This window comes from Maniola jurtina, chromosome 10, assembly GCF_905333055.1.
Source record: "Maniola jurtina chromosome 10, ilManJurt1.1, whole genome shotgun sequence".
NCBI lineage: Eukaryota > Metazoa > Arthropoda > Insecta > Lepidoptera > Nymphalidae > Maniola > Maniola jurtina.
Window position 1 is genome coordinate 10131794 of NC_060038.1, and position 26366 is coordinate 10158159.

General features: G+C 36.2%; 2 protein-coding genes across 5 annotated transcripts in view; both read left to right on the forward strand.

The window, feature by feature from the left end:
* The window catches only part of LOC123868648 (homeotic protein antennapedia), a 283074-nt gene that overhangs the window by 186415 nt on the left and 70293 nt on the right, over positions 1-26366 (forward strand). The window lies entirely within an intron of this gene.
* Positions 24957-25604, forward strand: LOC123869094. The gene has a single exon (XM_045911831.1). The coding sequence runs from the start codon at positions 24957-24959 to the stop codon at positions 25602-25604; it is 648 nt and encodes a 215-aa protein (XP_045767787.1).

Here is a 26366-nt window from a genome sequence, read left to right on the forward strand (position 1 = left end):
CTGAAATACCTCGTCTATTCCAAATACGACTATTTTGTTATTTGACGCGAGATTGTCCTTGCAATGAATAACATATTCTACCTATAGATCCTATGTATACCATAAAAGAATGCAATGGAACTGAAGACATAACGCGCTGAATTAAGGACTTTCTCCTTTCAGGAAGTTGTTTAGAAATTATACCAGTTTTCCCTGAGAGTTTTAGCGCCTAATTACTCAATAGAAATCCAATGAGCTCCAATAATACCATTGCACCGCCGATGCACGAGATTGTTACTTAGCTATCGAATGAAAGATGTTATAAACAAAGCGAATGCACGGGTGAGACAATAAATAACGGCGGGTGCACGCACTCGCGCGCAGCGTCCGATGTCTTGACACGTGTGCGCCCGTCCCGTGCCAAAACACTGCACCTATGCAGGCGCTGTAAAATACCAGCGAAATAAGCATATTGGCAAAAATCTTTCGCAATAGCAATTAGGTATGCGTATTTAGTTTTAATTAAACACCTATATACAGAACGCGACAGGTCGAGATGGCAATCGGGGTATGAGGCGGAGGATGCCCCACACGCGCGTGTCACCCGCGCTATCCGCGGGGGATGCCGTCTCGATCCGTCGCGTACTAGGTATACCTACTTGTTAAAGTTACGAAACAACATAGACGTATAATCATACAACTATCATCATTATACAACTATCATTTTTTATGCGTTTATTTTTTTTATCTAAAGTAGAGTAGATATCATTTTATTGTATGCACCTACGTATTAGGTATAGTATAGGTATCGCCTGACTGTTTACATTGGAACAGCACGTCATATCTTTGTTCAGCGGTTTTTACATTATGTAGGGCTTCAAGACAGGCCTTGAGATGTTGCCAGAGGACGAGTTTTATTTTCACTCTCTTTGTCATTGTTTTATTCACACAAATGCTGACGTAATAATTCCCGAGTAGCAGGGACATCATCTAACAGCTAGTCAGTTGGCTAAGGGTGCGAATGTTGCAAAAACGGAAATCTTGTTAAGATGACAATTTATGGGTTGTTTTTGCTAAATGAAAATAGTCGCGAGCCGTGAACTGAACAGACCTTTTTTGATTTCCTTAATGGAATCTTTTCGCAAGGGATTTGTGTCGAGATGCGTTTAAGCTCTACCGTTCGCTACAATAGGCAAAAGTTTGATTTGTATGACCTTGTTCCGTTTTTAGGGTTCCGTATCTCCCGAGAAAAAAGGAACCCTCAATAAGCAGCATTATATCTGTCTGTCTGTCTATCTGTCTGTCTATCTGTCTGTCTATCATATCTGTCAAGACTCGTCAAAGGAATCAAAACCTTACTTACTTAGCGGGGACCCTGAGATACAGGCTTTGCAAACTTAATTCAGGGCCCCCGGCACAATTTGTAAAAAGACCAATTTTAAAAACGAATAAATAACTAAATCACTTTCCGTTGAACAAGAATCATGAAAGGCAAGTAGCAATATCTTATAGCAAAAGTCAAGAGGAAAATCTGAAAACCGTGAATTTGTGGTTTGTTACATCAGAAAAATAGTTGATATACCCAAGTGTTATTTCTTTTACAGACAGACAGATATACAGAACCCTTTGTGTGCATGTCCGCCTCGCACTTGACTATTTTTTTTCCTTTTGTTCGACACAGCAGTATGGTAGAGATATTTCAAACGTCGTGATATGCCGAGATGCTCAAAATGTTTATGGTACTTACAAACTGATATTATCACACAGTTTGACTAAAGGAGTCGTGAGCTATGCGTTTCTGTGATTATGAACGTGTTGTAGAGATGTAAGATGTGAGACACACTCCATCTAACACTAATCCAATTACCTATTGCTGAAATGATTCAAAAGAAGTACCTAACTAAGAGGAAATTTATAATTGTGACAAGTTTTTTTGAAAAAGACGTCTTGAGATGCAAAGAATTTTTCCTTTAGACTTTCCGACAAATTCTAGCCTACTTTTCCTGGTCTTGAGACTCCAATTTTTGGATCTGTAGACCCCAAAATCTACGCTTTCAATGTCTCAAATTATTACTACTTACCTAGCGACCTGCCCTGATTATCTATAGTCGGATGCCTTATGGTCTTTTTAAGAGGAACTATTCCACTATAAGTACATTGTTTTCGTTTCGTTTTCGCAAAATGATAGCCTATAGAATAACCTTCTTAAATAATCCCCCTTTCTGTTGGTGGAAATTATATTGAAATCCATACTGTAGTTTCTGAGACTAGCCCGAACAAACACGAACGTTTAAAATGTTGTGTTTATGATTTTGTATGGTTTGGTAACAAATAACAATCATCTTCCAGATAATTCGTTTCGAAAATAAAAACATTAACAAACTTTGTAATATGACAAACGGAAACATTTCACGATTTATGACAAAGCAAATTTTTGCTTCCGGCGCCCTTGTCTCATTGTTTTTTATTATTTCCCATAGCTCCTCGCTTTTTACTTTGAATGATATGACAAGCTTTTGCGTGTTATAAACGGAAAGCTGAAAAAGAATATATTATGTTATATATAGGTATAAAGTTTTTAATATAATATAATATTATATTATAGTCATGTAAAAGAATTCTGTCTCCCACTTCGATTGGTGTACAGACTTCAAAGGTAAAAAATTTTGTCTATATCTATTTGTGAAATTCAGTGGTACACTGTACACTTGGTAACCCATCCAGATGTTAAATTACCTCAATTTTACTTAACTAAGGGATTCATTTGATTTAAACTTACCTACAACTTTTGCTGAAAATACGAACATAATTTTTGATAGTGTAGATTAGCTATTATACAAATAACAGTGTCATATTCATATTACATTATGTATTCATTGGTATATTGAGATAACAGCACATTCAATTAAGATAATGAGCAGCCGCTGCCGAGATTTTTATATGGTAAATTAATTTTTATTGGTTGGTACTAAATTAGTTTAACACAGTAGCTTTAATAATTTATTTTTTTACAGATCTCGCCCACAGAGTAAATATTTTTGATAATACCCGTTAATTGGCATTCTGTTTTTCACTTTTATGAACAATATAATAGCTATACCTACACCCAATAGCTTGGATTACAGCATAGGTATCTTCTTAATTATTTATTTATTTTATCGTTGATTCAGGATCAATCCGAGAGTTCCCTCACTCTAGTTCTCCCTGCTTATCAGAGTTTATCTACTGTACGACCAGAACTGAGAAAAATATCTGACGACACCTCAATCTGTCATAGCCGAACGGCTTACAATATTTTTTGATAGATAGTAATTTGATAAAAATAAGCAACATATTAAAGAACATGTATCTACAAGCTTTCAGATAACATTTCAAAAAAACATACATAGATGCGGATTGAGTTAATGATCAGTTATTCACATTCAAATGAAATGAATATTTACTAAACACAACTTGGTTATATAACTAGTTATAACTTTCTTGGCCTTTCCCACGGGCTTTCCCAGATGTTTAGAACATCTGGGAAAGCCCGTATCTTAAGAGCCAGGCAACAACAATGGGGGTTTTTCTTAGTTGACCTATCAGGTACATATTTTTCAGAATTCAACGTGAATCAAGACTGACGCTAGATCTGCCGTTTATAATACACGGCTACCCTCAAACCGGGAGGTAGAACGATACGGAGGCGACTACAAGACACCCTTTTTGTCCCGTTTTCCTGACACGCTTTCCTTTTCAGATGTCACTGTCTCGCTCGCACGCCATTCAAAAACTATAGAGATGCATTTTATGTTATATCACAGAGTCTTAAATACACAACTGCTCAAAAAGGATTGTAATGTTTTCAGAGTGTATGTACCTATGTACCTATTTATTTAAAACTGCATTGGAAGTTGGGTAGGTTTTTCATTGTTTGGCAGATAGGTATTAAGTATACCTATTATATTTTATTAATACTTATTTATTTCCTACTTGTTCATTTCGAATTTAATCACGTAAAGAAACTCCAAGCATGACTCTCTCCATCTCCACCCAACGTTCGCTGAGTGACTCTAAGCTTTTTTATGAGGCCCGTAGTTTGCGACCATGCCACGAACCCACAATTATGTCATCATTGGTAACACTCACTGTTCGAAGAATTTGGTCTTCAAACAATGAGGAATTTTCTACCAAAAAAAAAAAAAAAATTATAAAATATTTAAATGTTATTGTTGGTTGGTACGAGTATGTACCTACCTACTCGATATAAAGTTAAAGCAGATAGGAAAAAATAGACAGAAAAAGTACTATTTATGATTTTAATTTTATGGGTTTTTAATTAACTAAGATGCCCACTCCATACTTTTCTGTCTCTGCGTCACACGTCGTATTTTCTTTTACTCCTCTTTATTTTCTTGCTTTGCTTCCCGCTGCTTCCGTACCGCGGACACTTCTGGTTAGTTTGCTCTGTTTTACTTTTTTCCTGTAATAAATAATAAAACCTATAGGTATCTACTTACACACCGACTATTTAGTTGAAATATTCACTAACCTACGTATTGCCGTTTAGTTATTTATGAGGTATGGTACACATTTATGAATGAACACTTAGGGCCAGTTGCATCACAGAAAATTCTTACTTCTTACTTTTCATCTTTAAAAAAAATTGTGTAATTTTTCTAAACAAGATTTACTTAATAAAGGTTCTTCACGACATCTACCTACCTATTCAATTAAAATTTGTAAATCTCAGGATTTCATTGGGAAAAAATGTAACCAAAACCAAATACATTATACAAATTAGGTATATTTAGTGGACAGTTAAAGTTATCAAAAACGTAGTAATGAAATCCTCTTTAAATATCTAGCTATGTACTTAATATTTCCAGTTAGTTATAAATATCACTATTCGAAAAACTAAATTTAACATAAATAATAATTTTTTATACTCCGTGAACACATAAAATAAGTACCTACCTACTTCACGTTTTTATAGAAAACTCAGAATAGACAGCCTTGAAATTGGAATCGACACTCCCTTGGTATGAATCCAAGCGGCCTTCACGATTCTTCTATGTATATACATATTTTTTTTAATAATAAATTATATTTTCCCCTTATTACAGTTATTATCGAAAAAAACATAATTTATTTTTATTAAATACCCATATTGAAACCCCATATTATGTATATCTAATCAATAGCCACAAAGTTTATCATAATATTATGCAGATCCAATTCGCGTTACAAATAGCTTTTTGATATTCTATTAGTCGATTATCGAACGCATGTTATTATTAAATCAGATATCAGTAGGTAGTAGGTACTCATAGTAAAGGAGCTGGTGGCGATCATTCTTTTCAACCATACGAGCAGGTACAAGTATTATACTTTATTTAAGAATTTCTTGCAAAATTACGTATCTACCTATAGCTATTTACTACTATTATTATAAATGAGAAAGTATGTTTATCTATCTGTCTGTTACCTTTCCACAGCTTATTTTTTGACTAAAGATACTTGAGTGTAGAAATAGCTTGCATCACGGACATGATCACAATAATTGCTGTTTTTTGACCGAAAAAATCCACGCGGGTGAAATCGTGGGCATTATCATGTTATTGGTATATTCAAATTAGTTAAAATATTTAGACATCATGTAATTTTTTTATATTAGTAGGTAGCTGTTTTTTATACGAATTCTCAAACGTTGAAAATACAATTAGGAAGGTAAGCAGATAATTCTAAAAATATCTCAAACACAGTAAGTAGACCAGGCTCTTATTTAATACCTAGGTATACCTAGACGTTTTATCATTATGCGGAAATAAAGCGCATTAGTAACGTAAATATGTACGAGACAGGGTATATTACCATAATTAATTATAATGACTACAATTTGCAACAATGAGGTCTGATTTTCGTCATGTAGCTCTATATTTCAACTTAAGGCTTCCATTAAAATATGCTTGCTCGATCGATCTTCATCTAACAAGTAGCAGCTCTTAGCCCACGATGATTCAAACAGGTAATGCACATTAAATTATTGTACTAGGTAGGTATCGCATATTTTATTTCAATACAATAATAATAGATCATTTTATAAAGAGTAATTGTCAATGGTGCGATTTTTCACTTATCAATGTTTGGCACGCGTGAGCTCTAATGCGTTTCTGATAAATAGGCAACGTGTTAAAGGGGGTATTGGCATCCATAGTTGATTTATGTCCAAGCTGCAACATGTATACAAAACATTTTTAACCGTTCATTTGATCGGATCGCTTACAGTGGAGAGCAGCTTTCGTGCCCGCAATGATAAAAATTAATTCGATTCGTCGTCGGTGAAAATGTATTGCATTTTTTGATATCCATTCTTGTAAAGGTCACTTTTACCCGTTTCATAATTTATTATATTGTAAAAAAAAGTTAAATGGATTAAGACAAGTGGAATGTTTCGTGTAGTTTTTATACAAATGGTTGTTCCGCTTTATAATATAGGTAGGTATGTAATAATTATCGATATCCTTGATACCAAGATCTATTGTTGGCACTTGTGACGATATTTGTAAAAAACCTCTAAGTATTTTTTATAGGTACATATTTTTATCAAGAATGTACTTGGTAGGTAAGGCTTACTGTTTAATTGACAACTTTATTAATTAGGTACCTACTTAGATGAAGCTGAAAATTCACAGCAATATACCTACCTACCCAGTATATAAATATAAGAGCTCCATTACAGAAACTTAGATAAAATATATCACTTATACAATAATAATTGTATAAAAATACTTACTTAGTTTGTAACCGTGCGCTCTGGTTGCCTATGATCCAAAAGAATAAATTTTATCGACTGCGTATAAGTTACCTAGGGAGTAGGTATGTGGTTTCTTACAATTCGCGTGAAATACTTAATGTCAGTGATCTATAGCCATTCTATAGCACAATTTCACGTTTCTAAATATGAAAAGCTCCGTTACAGAAACTTAGATAAAATATATAGTTTGTAACCGTGTGCTCTGTTCGCCTGTGATCCAAAAGAATCAATTTTATTGATTAGTTACCTAGTGAATAGGTATGTTTCTAACAATTCGCGTATAATACTTAATGTCAGTGATCTATAGCACAATTTCACGTTTCTAAATATGAAAGCTCTGTTACAGAAACTTAGATAAAATATATAGTTTGTAACCGTGTGCTCTGTTCGCCTGTGATCCAAAAGAATCAATTTTATTGGTAAAACAAGCGCTGTTGATTTATGCCCTGCGAGCGTGCCCGATAGCGTGTCACCGGCAAGCCGCCTGCCGCCGCCGCGTTCGCGCCTCGCTCTAGAATTCACTAGAATTTCCTTTGTGTTTACTAGCAAAACATTTCAGCGGCATTAAAAATTTATTCTATGGATTTGCTCATTTTCGTTTCGATGTTAACAAACTCGATTATTATGGTAAGCGTAGAAGTCAGAAACAAAATTTTTAGATATCGATCAATAAATGAAATTTCAGTTTTGTAAGGTAAAGAGAAATGTCGTTATTTTTTTCTAACAGAACCTTTGCCTTTAAAGAAATAGAAAAGTAAAAGTACCTACCCTATGTTAATTATAAACAATGTATCAATTCAATAGCCTTTTTCAAACGCATTCTTATAAAGCTATTGTCGGCTATTGTCGGCTACAATTTACTAGAGTTCAAAGCAGGTGAACCGTAATCATAAATACGGTCCCTACTCCCTGTAGTATGTATTTAACTACATCTAGTCCTCATTCGCAGCCCGTTTGTCACAATCGGCGACCATTCCTATTAATTTGCACGTTAAGCTGCCAATTTGTTGCATTTTTTAACCATTTGTCATCGTTAACGCACGTGGAATTACTCATCATTCGCATAGTGTCTGTCTGACGCTCTTCGGAAGGACGTAAATTACGCCCTTAGTTTTTTCCAGCCGCAGACATTGAGCGATTGAATTTTTTTCATCCCTTTCCAAACCCATAACATCTACGCGTCGTAAATTAAAACTATGTCGTAGCTAATGTGTTTATTTAGTCCTGTGACTAACTTAATGATCTGAAGACTATAAACGGACCTTAAATAATTATAAACTGAAGTAAATAATGGTGGTTACCCATTAAATTTACAACGAAACTGCTTAATTTAATGAACGTCCTTATTAAAGAGTGCATTCCTTGATGCGGTATGTCTCTGAGTAACTGCCAAGTGTCAATCGCGTGTCTAAAAAACAAAAATACTATTATTGAGTAAACTGTAGCTACAATGGCGCAATTGCTTATTTTTAGTATAGAGATATCTCGGCTAAAAGCTACCAGATCCAAAAGGATTAAGGTCACGTATGTTGGATAATACTGTGGACGCAGATATGCTGTTTTCGTGACTTACGTATAAAACTGATAGTATCATAATATTTTTGCTAAGTGTAGATAGAGTTTACTATTCCTGATAAAATCATAGTCTGACTAAAAAATCTGCTTTTCAAATTATTGCAATGGAATATGAGTATGTAGTAGCTAAGCAACCCATGTCGATACTATGCAAGTCTGTCTGACTGTCTGTTACCTGGTCAAGGTGCATATTGCTCGGTTCTTCCACAAACCAATAAGTAGTGCAAATTTTTGGCAAAGAGATACCTATTATCCTACCTCTACCAACCTAGACGGACGATAAGGATACGTTTTTTTTATAGAAAACTTAACGCTCGTATGGATTCTTAAACCTTATTCCACGTAGACGAAGACTGGACAAAAGCTAATTATTTATAAGGAGCTCTCAAGATTCCGCCGTATGTCATTTTAATTGGTGTTCAGAATGATATAAAAGCGCAGTGTTAAACTTCCTCAGCCACAAATCCCAGTTTGGCTTCAATTTCTAACGGTCCGAACGGGAACGGTTCCTTTAGTATGAGTTTTCACATCTCGACATTGTCGATAGATGTCGAGTATCAACAAGAACAAACACATTATAAGGTCAGGGTAAAATGGTCTCAAAGCCCCTTTTTAAAGTCGTCTATTTATTTTTACAGGTTTTTATTTTGCAAATTTTCCGCTTGGGATGTGAATAAATAGACAAACTGGAGTCTTGGGCTGAGATGTATAGAGAGTAGGTACTTTGACATTCCGGCAAACTTTGCTTTGTCACAGTTAAAACGAGAGACACTATCTACTATACTTACTGTATGTCTTGTTTCAACTCTAAAAGTAAAAAAAAATCAGCAAAGTTATATTACATATAACTCTATAGATCTCAGCCTTCAGAGTTATAGTTTTGCAATTGAAATTTACCAACGTTCGTTGTCGATATTAGTAAAATCATACTAAGCCTATCTACTGTTTAAATCATGCGCTTGCGCCGAAAATAGACTGCGTTCGCTCTCTCCGCCGCACTGTAAATTCACTGCAAATTTACAACCCCTCGGTATTATAAATAAGTAAATATTGTTTGCCACATATTACACTCCTGACAAAATGTGCCACCAAACGTATGGAGCTGTCACAACAGTGCCTTGCGTGTGTGTACTCGTAATTGATTGACTATGTAGCTTCCGATTCTTCACTCAACCAAAAAAAACACTCTCGGTTAGAGAAGTGCGTACATGGCTTTACTTATGGTGTTATCGCGGCTCCCCAAACATCTTTGCATCCCCCAAAAGCTTGAAGCTATTTTTAGTTAGTGATAACCGATAGGTAACACTCCAACCAAGCCCAAAGCTTTTATCAACACTGTCTCTTTTACTTGAGACTAAGTTGCTATAAATATCAGTAAGCAACGTTGACCCAAGTCGTTGACTGAGTGGATAGGTGTCCGATTCGGAAGGTTCGAATTTGACATTTTCGTGTTACCTGTACCTCTACAAGCCCGGTTATAATCACTGAGATCTGTTAATATTAATAATCATCAAACTTAAAAGTAGAAATCTCATACTAGATAATTATAGTAATGGAGGCGTATGCGAAACAACCTGGGAGTCCACCGCATAATTAGCCCAAGAAAACCCCTCCGATTATGTGAATAATGGAAAGAAATCAGCTCTCAGCTATAAAATACCAGACAGAGAGACGTTCTTTTACTAGATTTTAAACATTTTGGATTGTAAGCGGCAACTATATTAATGTTTCCAACTAGGTATACCTACCTAGCGGCATTCCAGATTAGTCTCCCAATAAAATTAGTTCTGCCTTATTGTTTTTTTCATATTTCGATATTCATAAATGACAAGTGTAAATTAAAAATTTATAACACCCCCGACGATCCAAAGCATTTGAGTTTTCCAAAACATCATTTTCAAATAAATAATTATGTATTTAGGCAACGTCCATCTTGACAGCTTGACATTTGTCTATTGACATAATATTATGAACCTAACGGTTATCTAACCTTTTTTTCTACAAGAAAACTAGAAAAGAGCTGATAACTCTTAAACGGCTGAACCAATTTTTTTAGATTATAGCTAAGAACACTCTCGATCAAGCCACCTTTCAAACAAAAAAAACTAAATTAAAATCGGTTCATTCGTTTAGGCGCTACGATGCCACAGACAGATACACAGATACACAGATACACAGACACACAGATACACACGTCAAACTTATAACACCCCTCTTTTTGGGTCGGGGGTTAAAAAGGTTTTTTTTTGATGAAAGTTTTAAAGTAACTTTGATCGTAATCAAGAATTAGGAATTGGGAATTAAAAAGTTTAAATCATGCGGGTGACAGGAAACAAACTGTTGCCTTGTAATTGTACATGTTCAAATCATTATTCCTGTTATTTTATCGCGACTGCGTATCAAATTGGCATTTGAAACATTGAAGCGAAAATCCAAGGACCGCGTTGCAACGTTCTTTTAGATAAGAGCAATGGCAGAAACATTTAAGCAAATAATAATTAGCTCGCGTGCCAGAAGTTGGAATTGGTGAAGCTTTTGTTTAAAAAAGCGACTAGAATGTTACTGTTATTGTCGCTACGTTACAAAATATTTTTTTTTCACTTCAGTCTGGGGTAAAAAAAAATTACAAACAAAAGCCATCCCTATACCTACACTTATTTGTTTGCATCTAGCGCTTTTTCCACTTATCTATATTCTATATCTATAAGCTTCTAAGTCACTGGCTTCCCAACACCAGAATTTCAAAGATTTAACACCTGGCGAATGGTTTTTGTAATTAGCTACCTACTCAAATAACAAAGCTTTAACTAACGAAAGCTTTTACTTACTTTAAAAAAAAAACGAAAAATTATTTATGATAAATTAACCTTACCACCTATATGTACCTTGCCACATTGCCATCAATATACCTTGCCACCTTACCATCGATATACCTTGCCATTTTTATTACTCTGTTCACAAGCTTTGAAATTATTACCGATCAATCTCAACGATGAGCTAATCATATTATGCTTACCAAAGCTATGACCAACTCTCTAGCAATGTGATTTACGTATAGTTCAATTAATTGTAACGTTGGGTGGCTACAAATAATTCCGCCACTTTCGGTGGCACAGAAGTTATTGAGTGCCAAGTGGATTGAAGTAAAATAACAGCCGTGTGGCGTACGTGCCAGACATAGGTGCGTATACAAGCAGCCATTGTAGTACACATTCTCTGCCGCTGTTACCATCTGTCTTCCGATATCCGAAGAAATAAAATTTTAACAGGTCTCTCTCCGTCACTTACTCCATACAATCGTAGTCCCAATTTCATTTGAATATTAAGCAACCAAAGTCCATGAAATTTTGCAGACATACCTATTCTAAAAACTAATATCTGTGCCTGTGGTGTTTTAGATTTTTCTAAAAATATGTAGTTTTAAAATTACAGGGGCTCAAACATTTGTATGTGAATTTTTAAGACCGCGTAACTTTGAAACCAAATATTTTGACGGAACTCTGGAAAACCACAGGCATAGATATTAGTTCCCGGAACGTTTCTACAAATTCCATTGAGTACCAACCAATCCTAATTGGTTATTATTCCAATGAGAGACGAACTACGAGCTACGTTTGTATAGAGCGAGTGACGGAGAGACCCTTCTTAAAAACATAAAAAAACATCGATAATATTAAAATGTACCTAACAATAATATACATCCTCGGAAAGTGATATTAGATAAATCTACTAATATTATAACTATTTTTGTTGTTGGTTTATCTTTAATCACGCCGCAACGGAGCAACGGTGCTTAGATATATGAATAAGTATACCTATTATGGTGATTATTCATTAAGGACCTGGATAGAGGCTATTTTTTTAAACGGAAAAACAAAGATTTCCCACGGGATTTTTAAAAACCCAATCCACGCAGATGAAGTCACCGGATATCATCTTGTTCAGAAAAAAATATTAACGATGAATTGGTGATGATTAATTTAAAAATATTTTTATCATTCAAAATTACAAAAAAATACAATTTTTACACATACTTACCTAGTTGTTGATTCCAGCTGAAACTACGTAGGTTCAATACATTGCGTCATATTTTATTTAGTTTAGTGATGTGCCTTCTTTGTGTTCAAAATAATAAAAAAATGACCATAAAAAACATGAAGCCATCAATCAGCAAATAAGTTAATTTTTTTTAGTATTCATGTTTTAATATTTAATAACATGGCTTCAATTTATTGTTATTATATAGCCTTAAAGCTTTAAATAAATATTGAGTTCACTTATTTATACATACATGCTTAAGGCTGTATTGTAAATGAACCGACAGCTGGCTCTTTCTTTTACTACTGGCCATTCCAATTTGTTTGCCTTACAAGTTACAACACTTTCTGTTTTCTGTCACTTAAACAAAATACTTATCAATGAAATTTGTTATACTTAAAATAATTACTCTGATAAAGATTAATTTATTAAGAACATTTTATGTTATGATAACATTTGCATTGTAACGGAGCAACCTACCTATATTATTTTCATTATCTATATCTTAATGAGTTTAAGTCAACGAGTTATCTTTTGAAAGCTCAATAATTTCACCATATGCTTATAAAAATTTACATTTTGAACGACCGCCTTAGTAGTCGTATGAGTATATCTAAGTGTTTTGACTTTATTGCACCTGGAAATGAAGAAAAATACATTACTCAACGGTTTGAAACATTTATTTAATAGTAAACTTATTTTGAAGCCTTCTTTACTCCGTAAGCCTACAGTAGACATTTTCTCAAAACTTTCTTGTACAGCTGCAACAGAGTCCTAGTCTCATCCGGCATGGGCCTATTACGGGATAGGGCACTGTTGCAGGGGGTACCGGCCAGGTAACCTCCCCGTGTGCCTGAGTGTTGCGGGTTACAGCAGCCGCGAGGGAGATGTTGAGGATGGGGAACGTGGAAAGGGTATTGCCCCCCCCGCGAACTCTAGCCCTCGAGAGGACCTGTGTATGTTGGACACGGGGTGGTCCGTCGTTCACAGTGGGGTCCTCGGGTTGGTTGGCGGGCTGTGGTTCCGGCATGCCTCTTACGGTGTTTGGGGGCACGTAGTGGCCCAGTGGCGGGTCTGCTGCGGCGGACATCCGCTGGCGGAGTAACGAGGTGTTGTCGGTCCCTTGTACGCCGTCATCAGGGGTGATATAGAACTTCGTAAGGTTGTTAGTAGGTAGGAGTCCAACATAATCTCCATGCCTCCCCGGGCGCGGTGGTAGGTACCTATCCATGAGGATTTCCCCACGAAAAAAAAGAAAAAAAAAGAGGGCACTACTGCAGCCACCAATCTGGCAAATCATGGGAAGTCGAATAAAGATCTCCCATCCCTTTGCCCGGTTACGAACATATTCCAATAATAAGTGGTGTGGACACGTCCTCAGGTACTAATTTAAAAGTTGTATTCTTCAGAAGCATTTACTATTCTACTGCTGTCAAATCAATTGGTACACGTAACGTAAATCTCATATCGATATGACGTCCATCTCTATTGATATCTTGCGAGTGGTTGCCAGCGGGCGGAGTTAGCGCGGTGCCAAGTATGGCGGGCGCGTTAATGTACCGCTTCGTCACATGTTTTTATTGTGGTTTGCACGGGCGTTTGTGCTATTAAGGTCCCTACAGATTTGCTGGATTTTTGACTATCAAGAATAGATTTGACTCGCTCGCTCTAAGTTTGAAAATGAAAAGAGCAACTGCCGATTTTCTTGCTGGTTCTTCTCGGTAGGAACGGCATTCCGAACCAGTGGTAAATTATTTTGACGATTCAAAGCACTTGTAAAAGTTTATTTGAATAAAATATATTCTATTTTGTTGTTCTTGATGATTTATATGCTTTGTGTTTTACGATCAATAACATCTGCCCTTTTCACAGATTTGCTCGATTTTATCGAGCGTTACCGATATAAAAATATCAAGATTAAAATCACGCGACAGACATCATTTTGTTAATTTATCAATCGACCAAAATCCTATGGGGTCAAAAAAATACGATATCGATTTTCTATTGTTTACACATTTACTCGATTTTGCTTGATGGTGTTGGTTGTCAAAATCGAGTAAATCTGTAAGCACCTTTAGGGAGTCTATGCATCGCCACACACAGTGAAGAGCGAAATGTCAGACACCAAAGCACTATACGTTTGGTTTCTACGAAATCATGCGCGGTCCAGTTTCAAGAAGAGTCTCGCCCACTTTACAATCTACAACTAGGACGCTGTTACTTCTATCTCTGTAATTATTATTTTATGCCTGAAAGCCGAATAGCTGCTGCACCTAGTTTTAGGCAGCTAGGCTTGGTAGGCTTGTTTTATTGAGGACTCCTTTCGCGAGCTTTTGGCTTCGCGCTTTACAAAAACAATCTTGGGATAGGAAATACATGACTGCGTGGGTTCGTAAAATCAGATTTCGCTCTGGGCCCAATCTACAATTTGCTAAATAACAGTTAGGTAAATGCTGTTTACTCAAAATGAAACTTGCTAAGTATACCTAGTCTTAGTCGTTAACAAACAGGTTACACTTACACCTAGTTAAATATGGATGTAACTGCATTTCGGATTTTAGCCGTAACATGTAGGTACCTAAATAAAATCACAAACTGAGTGACACCACTAGGACTAGAAACTTGTGATTTTGCACGTTTCCTTTATAATGTAGACCCCCACTAAGGAAAATACGCTAACGTATGAAAAGTGGTGACTGGAAGCTATCGTAATACCTACGAGAAGGTAGCTACTTACTACATGATGTGTATGAGTAGTTAGGATCTGTGTTTGACATTTTGTAGCACGAACAAAATAATTAATTCAACCCAGTGACGTAGTGATTAAGACTAATTGCGTACTTCATTTAATTATTTAATTAAGATTGATTGATTAAAAGTCACAGATACATCAAAGCTGCGCTTAATCAAAGTCTTCGGGTATGATCTAACAGCACACAGTAGGTACCTACGAGTCTTTAAAACAAACACCTGCCGCCTTTTGTTTAATGTCATTCGAGCCTTTCTAATTTTATTGTGTACGTGTATGCAATTTTTATTTCTGAAGAACACCCACGACGATTCCACCTATTCGTTTTGCGAAACCTCGATACGGAATCCGCGATCCGATTATGCTATCGCGAAGTATTTGCTTTCAATTTAGAGTCCACCTTTAGAAAAACGACAATAAACAGCTCTACTTACTTATTTTACATATATTTTTGTGAGGGATTTTAGTTACTTTCGTTTAAATATTTTGTTTTACAGTCTGTAGTTAACTTGAGGGTCTGTAATTTTTTTAGAGTCGATGTGAATAGGTTTTTGTTGCAGATGCAGTTCTTATTAAAAACGTCAGAAGCTTATAAATCTCTACGAAGCGATTATAGAAAATATTATAAACTTTATAACGCTCGGTATAATTGAACAAATAATAAGTAGACATAGCTACTTACTTCACCATGCCTTTGCGGGAGTTTATAAATATTTCAAATCTGTAGATAATAATTATTGTTACAACTCGAAAAACATTGCGAATCAAATCAGAATCTGAAACGAGTAACAACCTCGGATGTAACACGACGTACAGTCAGCGGCATCGTAGCTTAAGAAATTCGGATTTCAGTCTTTACGTTTATTGAAATAAAGGTTTAGGGATTAATGCGAGGCCTTGTATACATATTATGTACGTGGAAGGGCCCGTCATGTTTTATTTATTCGCGGCGGAGTCGTAATAGAGTCGTGCCGTGAGAGCGGCCGGCACGTTTTTTGCCGACCGTAAGCCGCTGTATTGAGACGTCTTTGGATGCTGGTGTCTTGTTGCCTGTCTACGTAACATCCGACATCGCGGAGACACTTATTTTTCAATGTCCATGTTTTAACAAGTGGAAAAAGTTGTATTTATCCGACATTTCACATCAACACTAATTTGTTCGATGGCGCCTCTTTGAATAAAAATAAAGTTAAAAGGTGATCTAACACAAGGAATCGAGAGCAAATCCACGTCGTCAAGATGGCATTCATCAAGCGACCTACGTATCCAGACAGCTGCAGGAGGATATTAAAAATCCATTCATCACAGTAACAGCAAAAAATAAGAATTCAGATTCACACTCGAACACCGCGACTGCGAAATCTGGGAGACGAGGAGGTATTTCCGACCCCCTCCGCCCGATCCGTCAGGGTGGCGGGGGACTCCTCCCTTTTGACAGGAAATGATTGTCTAATATTAGCTTTGTTATAAGGTTCCTCTTTAGGGATTCCAGCGTACCTTTTCAGACATTTCTAAATGGCCTCACATTCTTTTCGAGTTTTTGTACCTACCTACTTAAAAGAAACTACGTTATTGGTTATTGGCGCTGTCATTTTAGAAAAACTGGTCAAGTGCGAGTCGGACTCGCACTTGACCAGTTTTTCTGAAGGGTTCCGTACCATCGTACAAGATATTTTAATATTTTTATGTGCAACACAGCAACTTAATGATAGCAGCGCCATCTAACTATACTTACCTACCTACCTATGTGAATTAGCAAATTAATTTTTTCGTGAACAAATTTTACTTTTTTTTTGTGATGTAACCACAAATTCTCTGTTGTCAGATTTATTTCTTTACTTGTGCTATAAGACCCACCTACCTACCAAATTTCGTGATTCTAGGTCAACAGAAAATACCCAATAGGTTTTCTTGACAGACATGACGGACGGACAGACTGACAGAAACCAAAGTGATCCTATAAGAGTTCCGTTTTTCCTTTTGAGGTACGGAACCCTAAAAACAGGGAATATAACTTATAAGAAGCCTAGGTATAAGTACATGTAGCAATGAAGCCTATAACTCCAAAGTTACTTAGAAATATCTGGTTTTGGGCGGGTTGTTTTTCGGAAAATCTACTCACGGTTTTCCGATACCTAAGTAGTTCTTAACTCTCGTCTAACTAATACCAAGTTGCGTCAAGGAAAATATCGTCAATAGTAATTAATTCTCGCGATCTGATGATTTTATGCTTAGTGGAAACAATATAGACAGCACTAAATTACGAAAGAATTTCGGGTCAACGGCCGCGTCTAGTCGACTGCGACTCGAAAAAAAATTTTGGATACCCTCAAATTACCAGAACAAAAACTCGCCGCATTTCTTCGAAATAAACCGTGGAGTGTTATTTTGAATAAAATTTATTGGTGAGACATCTATTTCGGCCCAGCTTCGTCAACACCGGTAAACTATTACGAACGGATAGACACTATGAATAGTGTCGAGCGATAATGTGGGCTCGTTCGGTGACAGATTTGTGAAATACACGACGAATCCAACACGATTTCGTTAGATTTTTAATCCTACTGATAAAATATGTTTATATTTCACGTGTAGGTAGTATCTTTAGTTCGTAGCGATATTTATAAAAAGTATATTCCTCGCGAACATGACTAATTATGTTTTAAAGTTTTTTATTGGATCACTAATCTCAAGTTTTATCGGCACTGTCTCATTTTGTTTAGTTACATAATAAAGTAATTCACAAAATCCGAACCTATGAGTAAGAATGTTGCAAATGGTGTAAACATATTATATATTTTTATTTAAAATAGATGTACGTTTTTTTTTTTTTTTTAAAAAAGAATATTAGCCATGTTAAATGACTAATATTCCCCTTTCCTCTCCAACTAAGCGTCAGGCTTGTGCTAGGAGTAGGTACGACAATAGTGCAACGGGCGAGGTTTGAACCGTCGACCTTTCGATGAAAGAGATGTACGTTCCTACCTACATGCATTTTTCACATCTAAAACACAATGGTAGGTGTTATGAGATTCAACCTCGTAATCGAAATGTCTATCTACATAGTAGAGTTTAGCTCTATGCAAGTTAAAAATGTTCCGACGAAATCAATAACAGTTTTCAGTATTTCATAGCGTTTACCGCAAAATATTTTTGTTGAAGCGGCAATAATACGAAACTCGCATATTGCGCGATTTCGGCTGTAGATAACAGAAATAATGGGGTTCAAAAATGAAATTAATTCCACGTTGATGATTTCAAATTGAAAAGTCACATCGGCTCGCGCCATAATTCATGATCCTGAAACGTGTCCGGACGGCTGTGTTGGACGCGATCGTAGTAGGGTTGCCGACGTCTTATTTTACTTGTTTAAAACGCACATAAATTTTGTACAAGGTTCATCCTTATTTTTAGATATTTAAAATGATCATAGGTATTTAGTTTCATGAAAATCTTATGAAAAGTAGAATTATATAAAATTATAAACACATTTTAGTTTTTTCTTTATTAATTTTAATGAATTGTACATGGAGTGACTTTAGATTAAAAATCCTTATTTATCATAGAGCAGTCTTTTCTTAAATCATATTACCTACTATATTTTTGTATTAATACCCGATGATGACTAGGTACTTACTTATACCTAAACATTTTCATACTTCAAAAAATCACATCATGCCAGAAGTTACGGAGTCAATATCCTAAAATAGAAACTTTTACTTTTAGGTAATTAAGTTATTTATCTTTCATTTAATTTAATCCATAAGTGTATACCTATACTTAGATAATAATAATACCGTGGTGGTGGTAGTTTTGCCAGTATAGCTGACAACTGTATAGCTACTTTTAAAAATATCTAACATATAAAACTACACCTATCGATCAAATCAAAAAAAGTTGAATTGTTAATCTAAGTTGATCAACAAAAGTTTTTGAGCCTATGACATAACTACTTAGAGTTAGTTTCATTTGTTCTATTGGATGCCCCTCGTTTGTAAATACGTCGGTGATAAATTAAAATTAGGTATGTAAATATTTACTGAACAACAACCCTAGCGATTCATTGTCACAAACCTTTGTCAAAGGTCTTTCCGTTCCACCAAGTTGGATATCTGCAAAATGAGTGTAATTTTATCTCAATGTATTCTTAGGTTGATAATAACTACTATTTATAACATTGAAATTAACCTGTAAGTACGTATAATATGTACTTAATACAGAAGGTAATTAAAACAGTATTATATCCTTGGGTTAGGTACACTTTGTTGAATCTGGTAGAAAGTAAATACTTAGAGACTTTTAGAAAAAAAAAAACATCAGATATGATATATATTAAAAGATTATATTTTTTACATTTAAAAAATAACCCGGGTATAAAATAGGAAAACTACCAATGAAAGTTTCCTTATATTATTTCTTTAAAAAAAATGTCTGACAGTATATAGGTAAATAGGTACAGAATTAAGTATGTATCTCAACAACAGCCCTATTTACTTGCTGTTAAACGTAGAAAACCTATAAATAACCTTTGATCTATCCCACTTCACTAAACTTTGGTAGGTATCTGTGAAGCTGGAAAATACTTGAACACATATTCCTTCATCATAATTATATTATGAAGGTACCTAATTGATGTGCTATGTAATGTGAAATTGAAAGGTATTTTACTATATTTAACTGATGTTAGGCTTAATTGATAAGGCTGTAGTATCTTTGTAGAGCTTGTTAAATACCCCTTCTATTTATTGCTGATAATAATAACTGATTTATATATCCACCTAATATACTTACATACACATATACAACTGAAATTAATGTAATGTATCCAATAACATAAACATATACATATTACATATTATTACAAGTTATATTATACATATTACATATTATGTTATTCTACGATAATATGTAAATACCTATCGGTAAAAAGGTTTCTAATATGAATTTTAGCAACATGTCAGCGGAGTAACGTGAAACAAAGTTTATATGTAAATATCGGTAGCAGCTCTCATGTTTAATGCAGCCGGCTGTCATGAACATTTGTCGGTCTCACTATTTCAAACCTTTCTGCAAACTCTGGCTTAGCACGCCGCAATGTGTTTTCAAGTCTAACTTTTAAAACTATAATTATTTTGCTTTTTGTCGGTTGTTTCTATCTATTTGGGAGGGGTTTGGGATTTATGTGGGAGGTCCCGAGTTCGATTCCTGGCAGGGGTTTAGAATTTTGTAATTTCTCTGGTCTGGTCTGGTGGGAGGCTTTGGCCGTGGCTAGTTACCACACTACGGGCAAAGCTGTACTGCCAAGCGACTTAGCGTTGCAGTACGATGCCGCCTAGAAACCAAAGGAAACTGCCATACCCCTTCCAGGTTAGCCCGCTTCCATCTTAGACTGCATTCTCACTTACCACCAGGTGAGATTACAGTCAAGGGCTAACTTGTACTTAGGTATTTGTAACTGTTGCCTGCTAGCCTTTTCACGGTACATATTCTGTTTGATCAATTTTGATTGATTTTGGTAGAGTTCGCTTACATCTCGACGATGAACAATTACCTAAGTATGCTACTTTTTATCACGGGCCTCATCTGGTGTTTACACGTATAAAGTTTTTAAATTAGAGCTCTACTTATGTATATAGCCTACTTTACAATAAAATTGCCTGTTAAGAACTAGGCAAGCACCTACTTAATTAAATAATGGCTAATTATGGGTACAACCTAAATTAATTGGTAGGTAATTATGGTATACAACCTGCTATTAATCTCGAAAATTCTTAATATTGCAAGTAACTGCAAACTGGTACATAACATACCTACCTAATATTATCTATCTACCATTGTTCTCCAAAACTACCGGATCAAATTATGTAAAAACCAAGGCATGCGCTTTGAATAGACGGAGACGTTGAAAAATATGAATCACGGTACATGTTAATCCAACTAATTATTGTTCCTACGAGTTAATTAGAAAAAGCCTCGTAAATCATTTCATCCACAAGTCTAAGCCATGTAACGCCGCGAGGCTTTCGAGGAAATACAATAGAAATATTTGCGTCCTTATCTGATGTTAATTTTTAACGAAAGGTGGATAGAGAAAGCACCATTCGCACACACTGACGAAAACCGAGCCCATAATTTGCCTGCACGAAAATTTGATAATAAATCATAATAGTTTTAGACAGACTGGGGGTAAAAAAATGAACCAAATTGGAAAGTGAATTGTAAGGCACGGCGAGGTTACTCTGTTATTAGAGCAATTATGTTATTATGTTTGCCGTATCTAATCCGAAAAACTAAATTGGACTGGGCCGCTGCCGGCGAATGCCCGATAGGTTCAATCATTTCTACTTGTGGGTCGCACGAAATTCGTTGCGGAAGCAATCAGAAACACGAAAATTTCGGTCAAATTGTACAATAATGTATGACTAGGCAAGGTAAAAGCAAAATATCGATCGATCGACAAAAACTAGGGTACGATTATTTCGAGACCCCAATTCGCCACGGTTCATAGATGGGACAAATTAAAAAAGGGTGCCCCGTTGCAGTGTATTTTACAGAGTTCACGTTTTAAAACCCCTTGCCCTTTAATATCCCTCACATAACTCATATTTCATTCGATATGACCATAATTGAAGTGGTAGGCGAGAGCTCATCACAATAAAAAGTTTATTCCTCGAGCGAAAAAGTCCATATTAGTTTGCTGTCGCGCGGGCCGATCAAAAATATTGCATGAATGACTGCCTCTTTCACAATTTGTATCTTTACACACATTGCTTGAAAACAGGTTTTTTTCGTGTAAGTTACGAGCACGTTTTGTGTTTTCATTTCAAAACGCGTCCTATTGTATTATCAAAATATCAAATATGAATACCAAATAAGGGTTGGGACAAAAGAAAAACTGGCATCTTTTTAATTTATGCGCAAACGAGTACATGAAAACGTAATAATAGGACCGTGTTTGGTAAATATATTATTATAATAACTCTCTCAGGGTGTACCAAAGAAACGGGGGTCCATTTTCTAAAATTTCACGGTAGATACATCATACTCGCCTCGTGGAAAATTGTTAACATCTTCATTACGATTGTGAAGTGGTTACGCTTTAAAAGTGGATGTCGGGTGTAGTTATTTATTAGAGGATGACTGTGTCCAGTTGCCAATTACCGCGTGGTTTGACCACTGTCAATTAAAATGTTCCATTATTCATTTTTGTAGGTTGCATCTGGTTCAGGTTACTGGCATAGTTATTTTAAACCTTACGTTCATATAGCGGCCCAGAATCTCTATATGACGGTTTTTGGCGGATCCCGCAGAACTAAACTGTTGTTACAACAACACTTTTTTCAATTTCGTTAATAACTAGAGGAGACCTTGCAAGGCTGTCTATCAAAATTACAGATTGTGAATAAACACGGACATACTTCTCCATAGGTCTTTAGATATGAATCTGTTTTTTACAGATTTTTTAGACAAAACGAAATATTTTACTTCAACGAATCGGTATTCTTAGTTGGTCCAGAATACTCTCATGTATCTTTAGTAGGTAGGTACTTGTTAGTCGTGATACTTACTCATACAATTTTATATTTAGGGCATAATATACTGAATTAAAAACGGATCCGCTTAAAAATTCCTGTACTTAAATAGGTAGGTACTTACCTACCTGTAGTTCAAAATCTTTAACTTTCAAGCTTACAACTCCTTTGTCTCAAAGTATTTTTATATTAGTCTTTATTTTTGTGTTATCAGAAGCAAATGTTTTCAACACATTTGATAAGGACTGCAGTATATTAATTTTTATTAATTCCATTCAACTTTTGTTTATGAATACAGCGTATTCACCTTTCGTCGCGTCGGTTGTGCTATCGTTTTAATTGTTTTGATATATTTATTATGTACGTACGTAACTATAGCTGTTATAATATATGTACTTTACTACTTTTGACATATCTCTACGTTGAGACTGTTAGCTTGATAAATATTATTATTGCATCTATTTACTTACATTGTAACGAATTTAATATCTTTGAATCTCTTCAAGCGAAAGTAAAACTATGGTTTAGAGTTTATACTCAAGTCAATTACTCAACCAACTCGCTGTAAGCGTTTAGGTAGTTTATCACACTAATATTATAAAGGCGAAAGTTTGTATGTGTGTGTGTGTGTGTGTGTGTGTGTGTGTGTGTGTGTGTGTGTGTGTGTATGTTTGTTACTCCTTCACGCAAAAACTGCTGGACGGATTGGGCTGAAATTTAGAATGGAGATAGATTATACTCTGGATTAGCACATAGGCTACTTTTTATCCCAGAAAATCAAAGAGTTCCCACGGGATTTTTAAAAAACTAGATCCCCGCGAACGAAGTCGCAGGCATCAGCTAGTACTAAATATACGAAAGTTAAAGTTGGTTGCTACGACATATTATAACAAATAATATATAATCGTTATTTAAGTAATAAACTGATGTACCTACCTTACCTATACCTACTTACTGAAATCAGCAGAGTATCTGCAGGCCTATAACCCGCTGAAGTTCCACTGTTATTAGGTATTCCTCTTACTAAAACTATTAATAGGTTAATTAATCAATAAGGTCAAAATATTTACCCTACATAAAAATATTAAACATTGAAAACTACACAATGTACCTACATAACATAAATACCCCTTATCGCTATGTAGCGATCCCTTTCAGGCAATCAATGTCGTAAATGATTTATGCTAAAAGATCAATGCTACGTCTAAAACTTGATATCACTATCAATTCTGCGTCACACTTTATGACTCTAATGAACTTGACCATAAAATAGGTATGTTCCCCACTGCACTGACCTAGTTATCAGCTGCTACTCTTGACCGCTTCATATCAGAGCTAATGAACTGAACGTCAGGTCATTCGATAGCGACAGACAACAACTTTCTTGGATGACGACCTCCCGGGTGCAGTGGTGAGCCCTGTCTTAGGTATAAGCTGGAGGTTCCAGGTTCGATTCCCGACTGGGGCAATTATATTATTTCTAAATTGTCTCTGGTCTGGTATGATGGGAGCCTACGGCCGTGGTTAGTTACCGCCTTACAAGTAAAGCCGTGCTCCGTACGATGCCGTATAGAAACCGATGCCATATCCCTTCCAAGTTAACCCACTTCCACCTTCGACTGTATCATCACTTACCACCACGTGAGATCGCAGTTAAGGGCTAACTTGTACTCAATGCCACGAAATAAAAAAATGATTTTTTTTACTTGTGTGATTACTGATTATTTTCTTTTTGTCATAACAAAAATCTTATTTCAAACTTAGGTAGGTACTTATTACTTACAGTTTTGTTATCTTTGTTTTGACGCCATCATTTTTGTCTGTCTCTGTATCACACTTTTTATTCATATTACTTACATATTCTTATTCTTTCGAATTCTTTAGTAACCATGTGTAATAATATAGTTTTTCATCGTATTTAGTATTGGATAAACGTATATCTACCTATAATTAATATTTTCAGCTAACCGCGCTTTAATTGTACCTATCTCATACGATACGTGAGTACGTACAAAACTCTTGGGTAGAGAGATTTGACTATTAGTAGAGACATCTCTCTACAAATAGAGGTTTACATAACTAGTCAAAGCAGAAGCTTTATACGAGGAAAAAATTGTACCTAATAGACTGTAATAATAATACACTAATACCTATACTACAGGGCGGACTGACCTCTCCGGATCTTTTTAATGTGTACGTCAATGACTTGATCGGAGGCCTGAGGAGCACTGGAGTCGGCTGCCATATCGATGGTGTTTGCTTTAACAACCTGAGCTATGCGGACGACATGGTGCTCCTTAGCCCGTCGGTCAAAGGTCTCAGAAAGTTACTGTCAGTCTGTGAGAATTATGCTAAATCTCACGGACTGAAGTACAATGTCTTGAAGACTGAAATGTTGATTTTTAAAGCAGGGAAGGGTCCGGAGAGGATTCCCGAAGTGTTTTTGGACGGGACAGCGGTTCGGGTCGTTAGGCAGTTCAAATATCTTGGCCACATCGTCACTGACGATCGTAAGGACGATCTTGACATGGAGCGAGAAAGGCGGGCATTGTCGGTTCGGTGCAACATGCTCGCGCGCAGATTTTCTAAATGCAGTACAGAAGTAAAGGGCACCCTCTTCAGGGCTTACTGCCAGTGTTTTTATACCTGTCAGTTATGGTACCGGTACAAGAGGGCGTCCTTTAGCACCATAAGGGTGCAATATAATGATGCATACCGCATCCTTATGAAGCTTCCAAGATACTGCAGCGCATCGAGCATGTTCGCCGAGGCGGGAATGCCCGATTTCTTTGCTGTTATCAGGACGCGGATATCTTCCTTCTGGGAAAGATTGCGTGGCTCTGATAACAGCATCCTCCAGGTGGTAGGCCAGGACCTACGCAGTCCAATAATAGCACATTGGAGGTTGATGCATCGAGATTCAAACAGAAAATAGCTCAAAATTGCTCACCTCCAGTGTGCTATTTTGAATTTAATTTAAATAATGTTTATATTATTATAAATTATTATTTCATTTTTGTATATTTTTTTGGGTTTTTACCCTAAATAAAGAAAAATTATTATTATTATTATTATTATCTATATAACTTACTCTCACGCCCGGTTACAAAATAGATATATATATAAAAGCCAAAGGGAATATAATATACTTACATACATAAAAATAAATAAACCTACATATACATTTACATAAATACATATTTGTACCGGGCGGAGGATTACACCCCGGCAGGGGAGACCAAACGGCCGGGGGTCAGGGCGACAGGTTGAGAAAGCGGCGGACTATCCTAGCCGAGTCTAGCAAGACCGCTTTTTGCATCCTGGCTGCGAGCGAACTGCCACGGAACCCCAGTCGCCTCAGATGGTGAGCGAGGCTGACTGGGATCAACCCGTTTGCAGATATGACGATTGGGATGATTTCGGTGGACTCCACATGCCACATGTCGGAAACCTCGTGAGCCAGATCAAGATACTTGCGTTTTTTCTCCGTCTCAGCTCTCACGAGGTTCTCGTCATATGGAATGGTGATGTCCACCAAAAACACCCTCGACTGTGCCCGGTCCACCACCACGATGTCAGGCTTATTCGCTAGAATAGTCCTGTCCGTGATGATGGACCGGTCCCAATAGAGCCGGACTCCGTCGCGCTCGAGTACCGGCACCGGTGTGTACCTGTAATACGGCAGCCTCTCATCCAG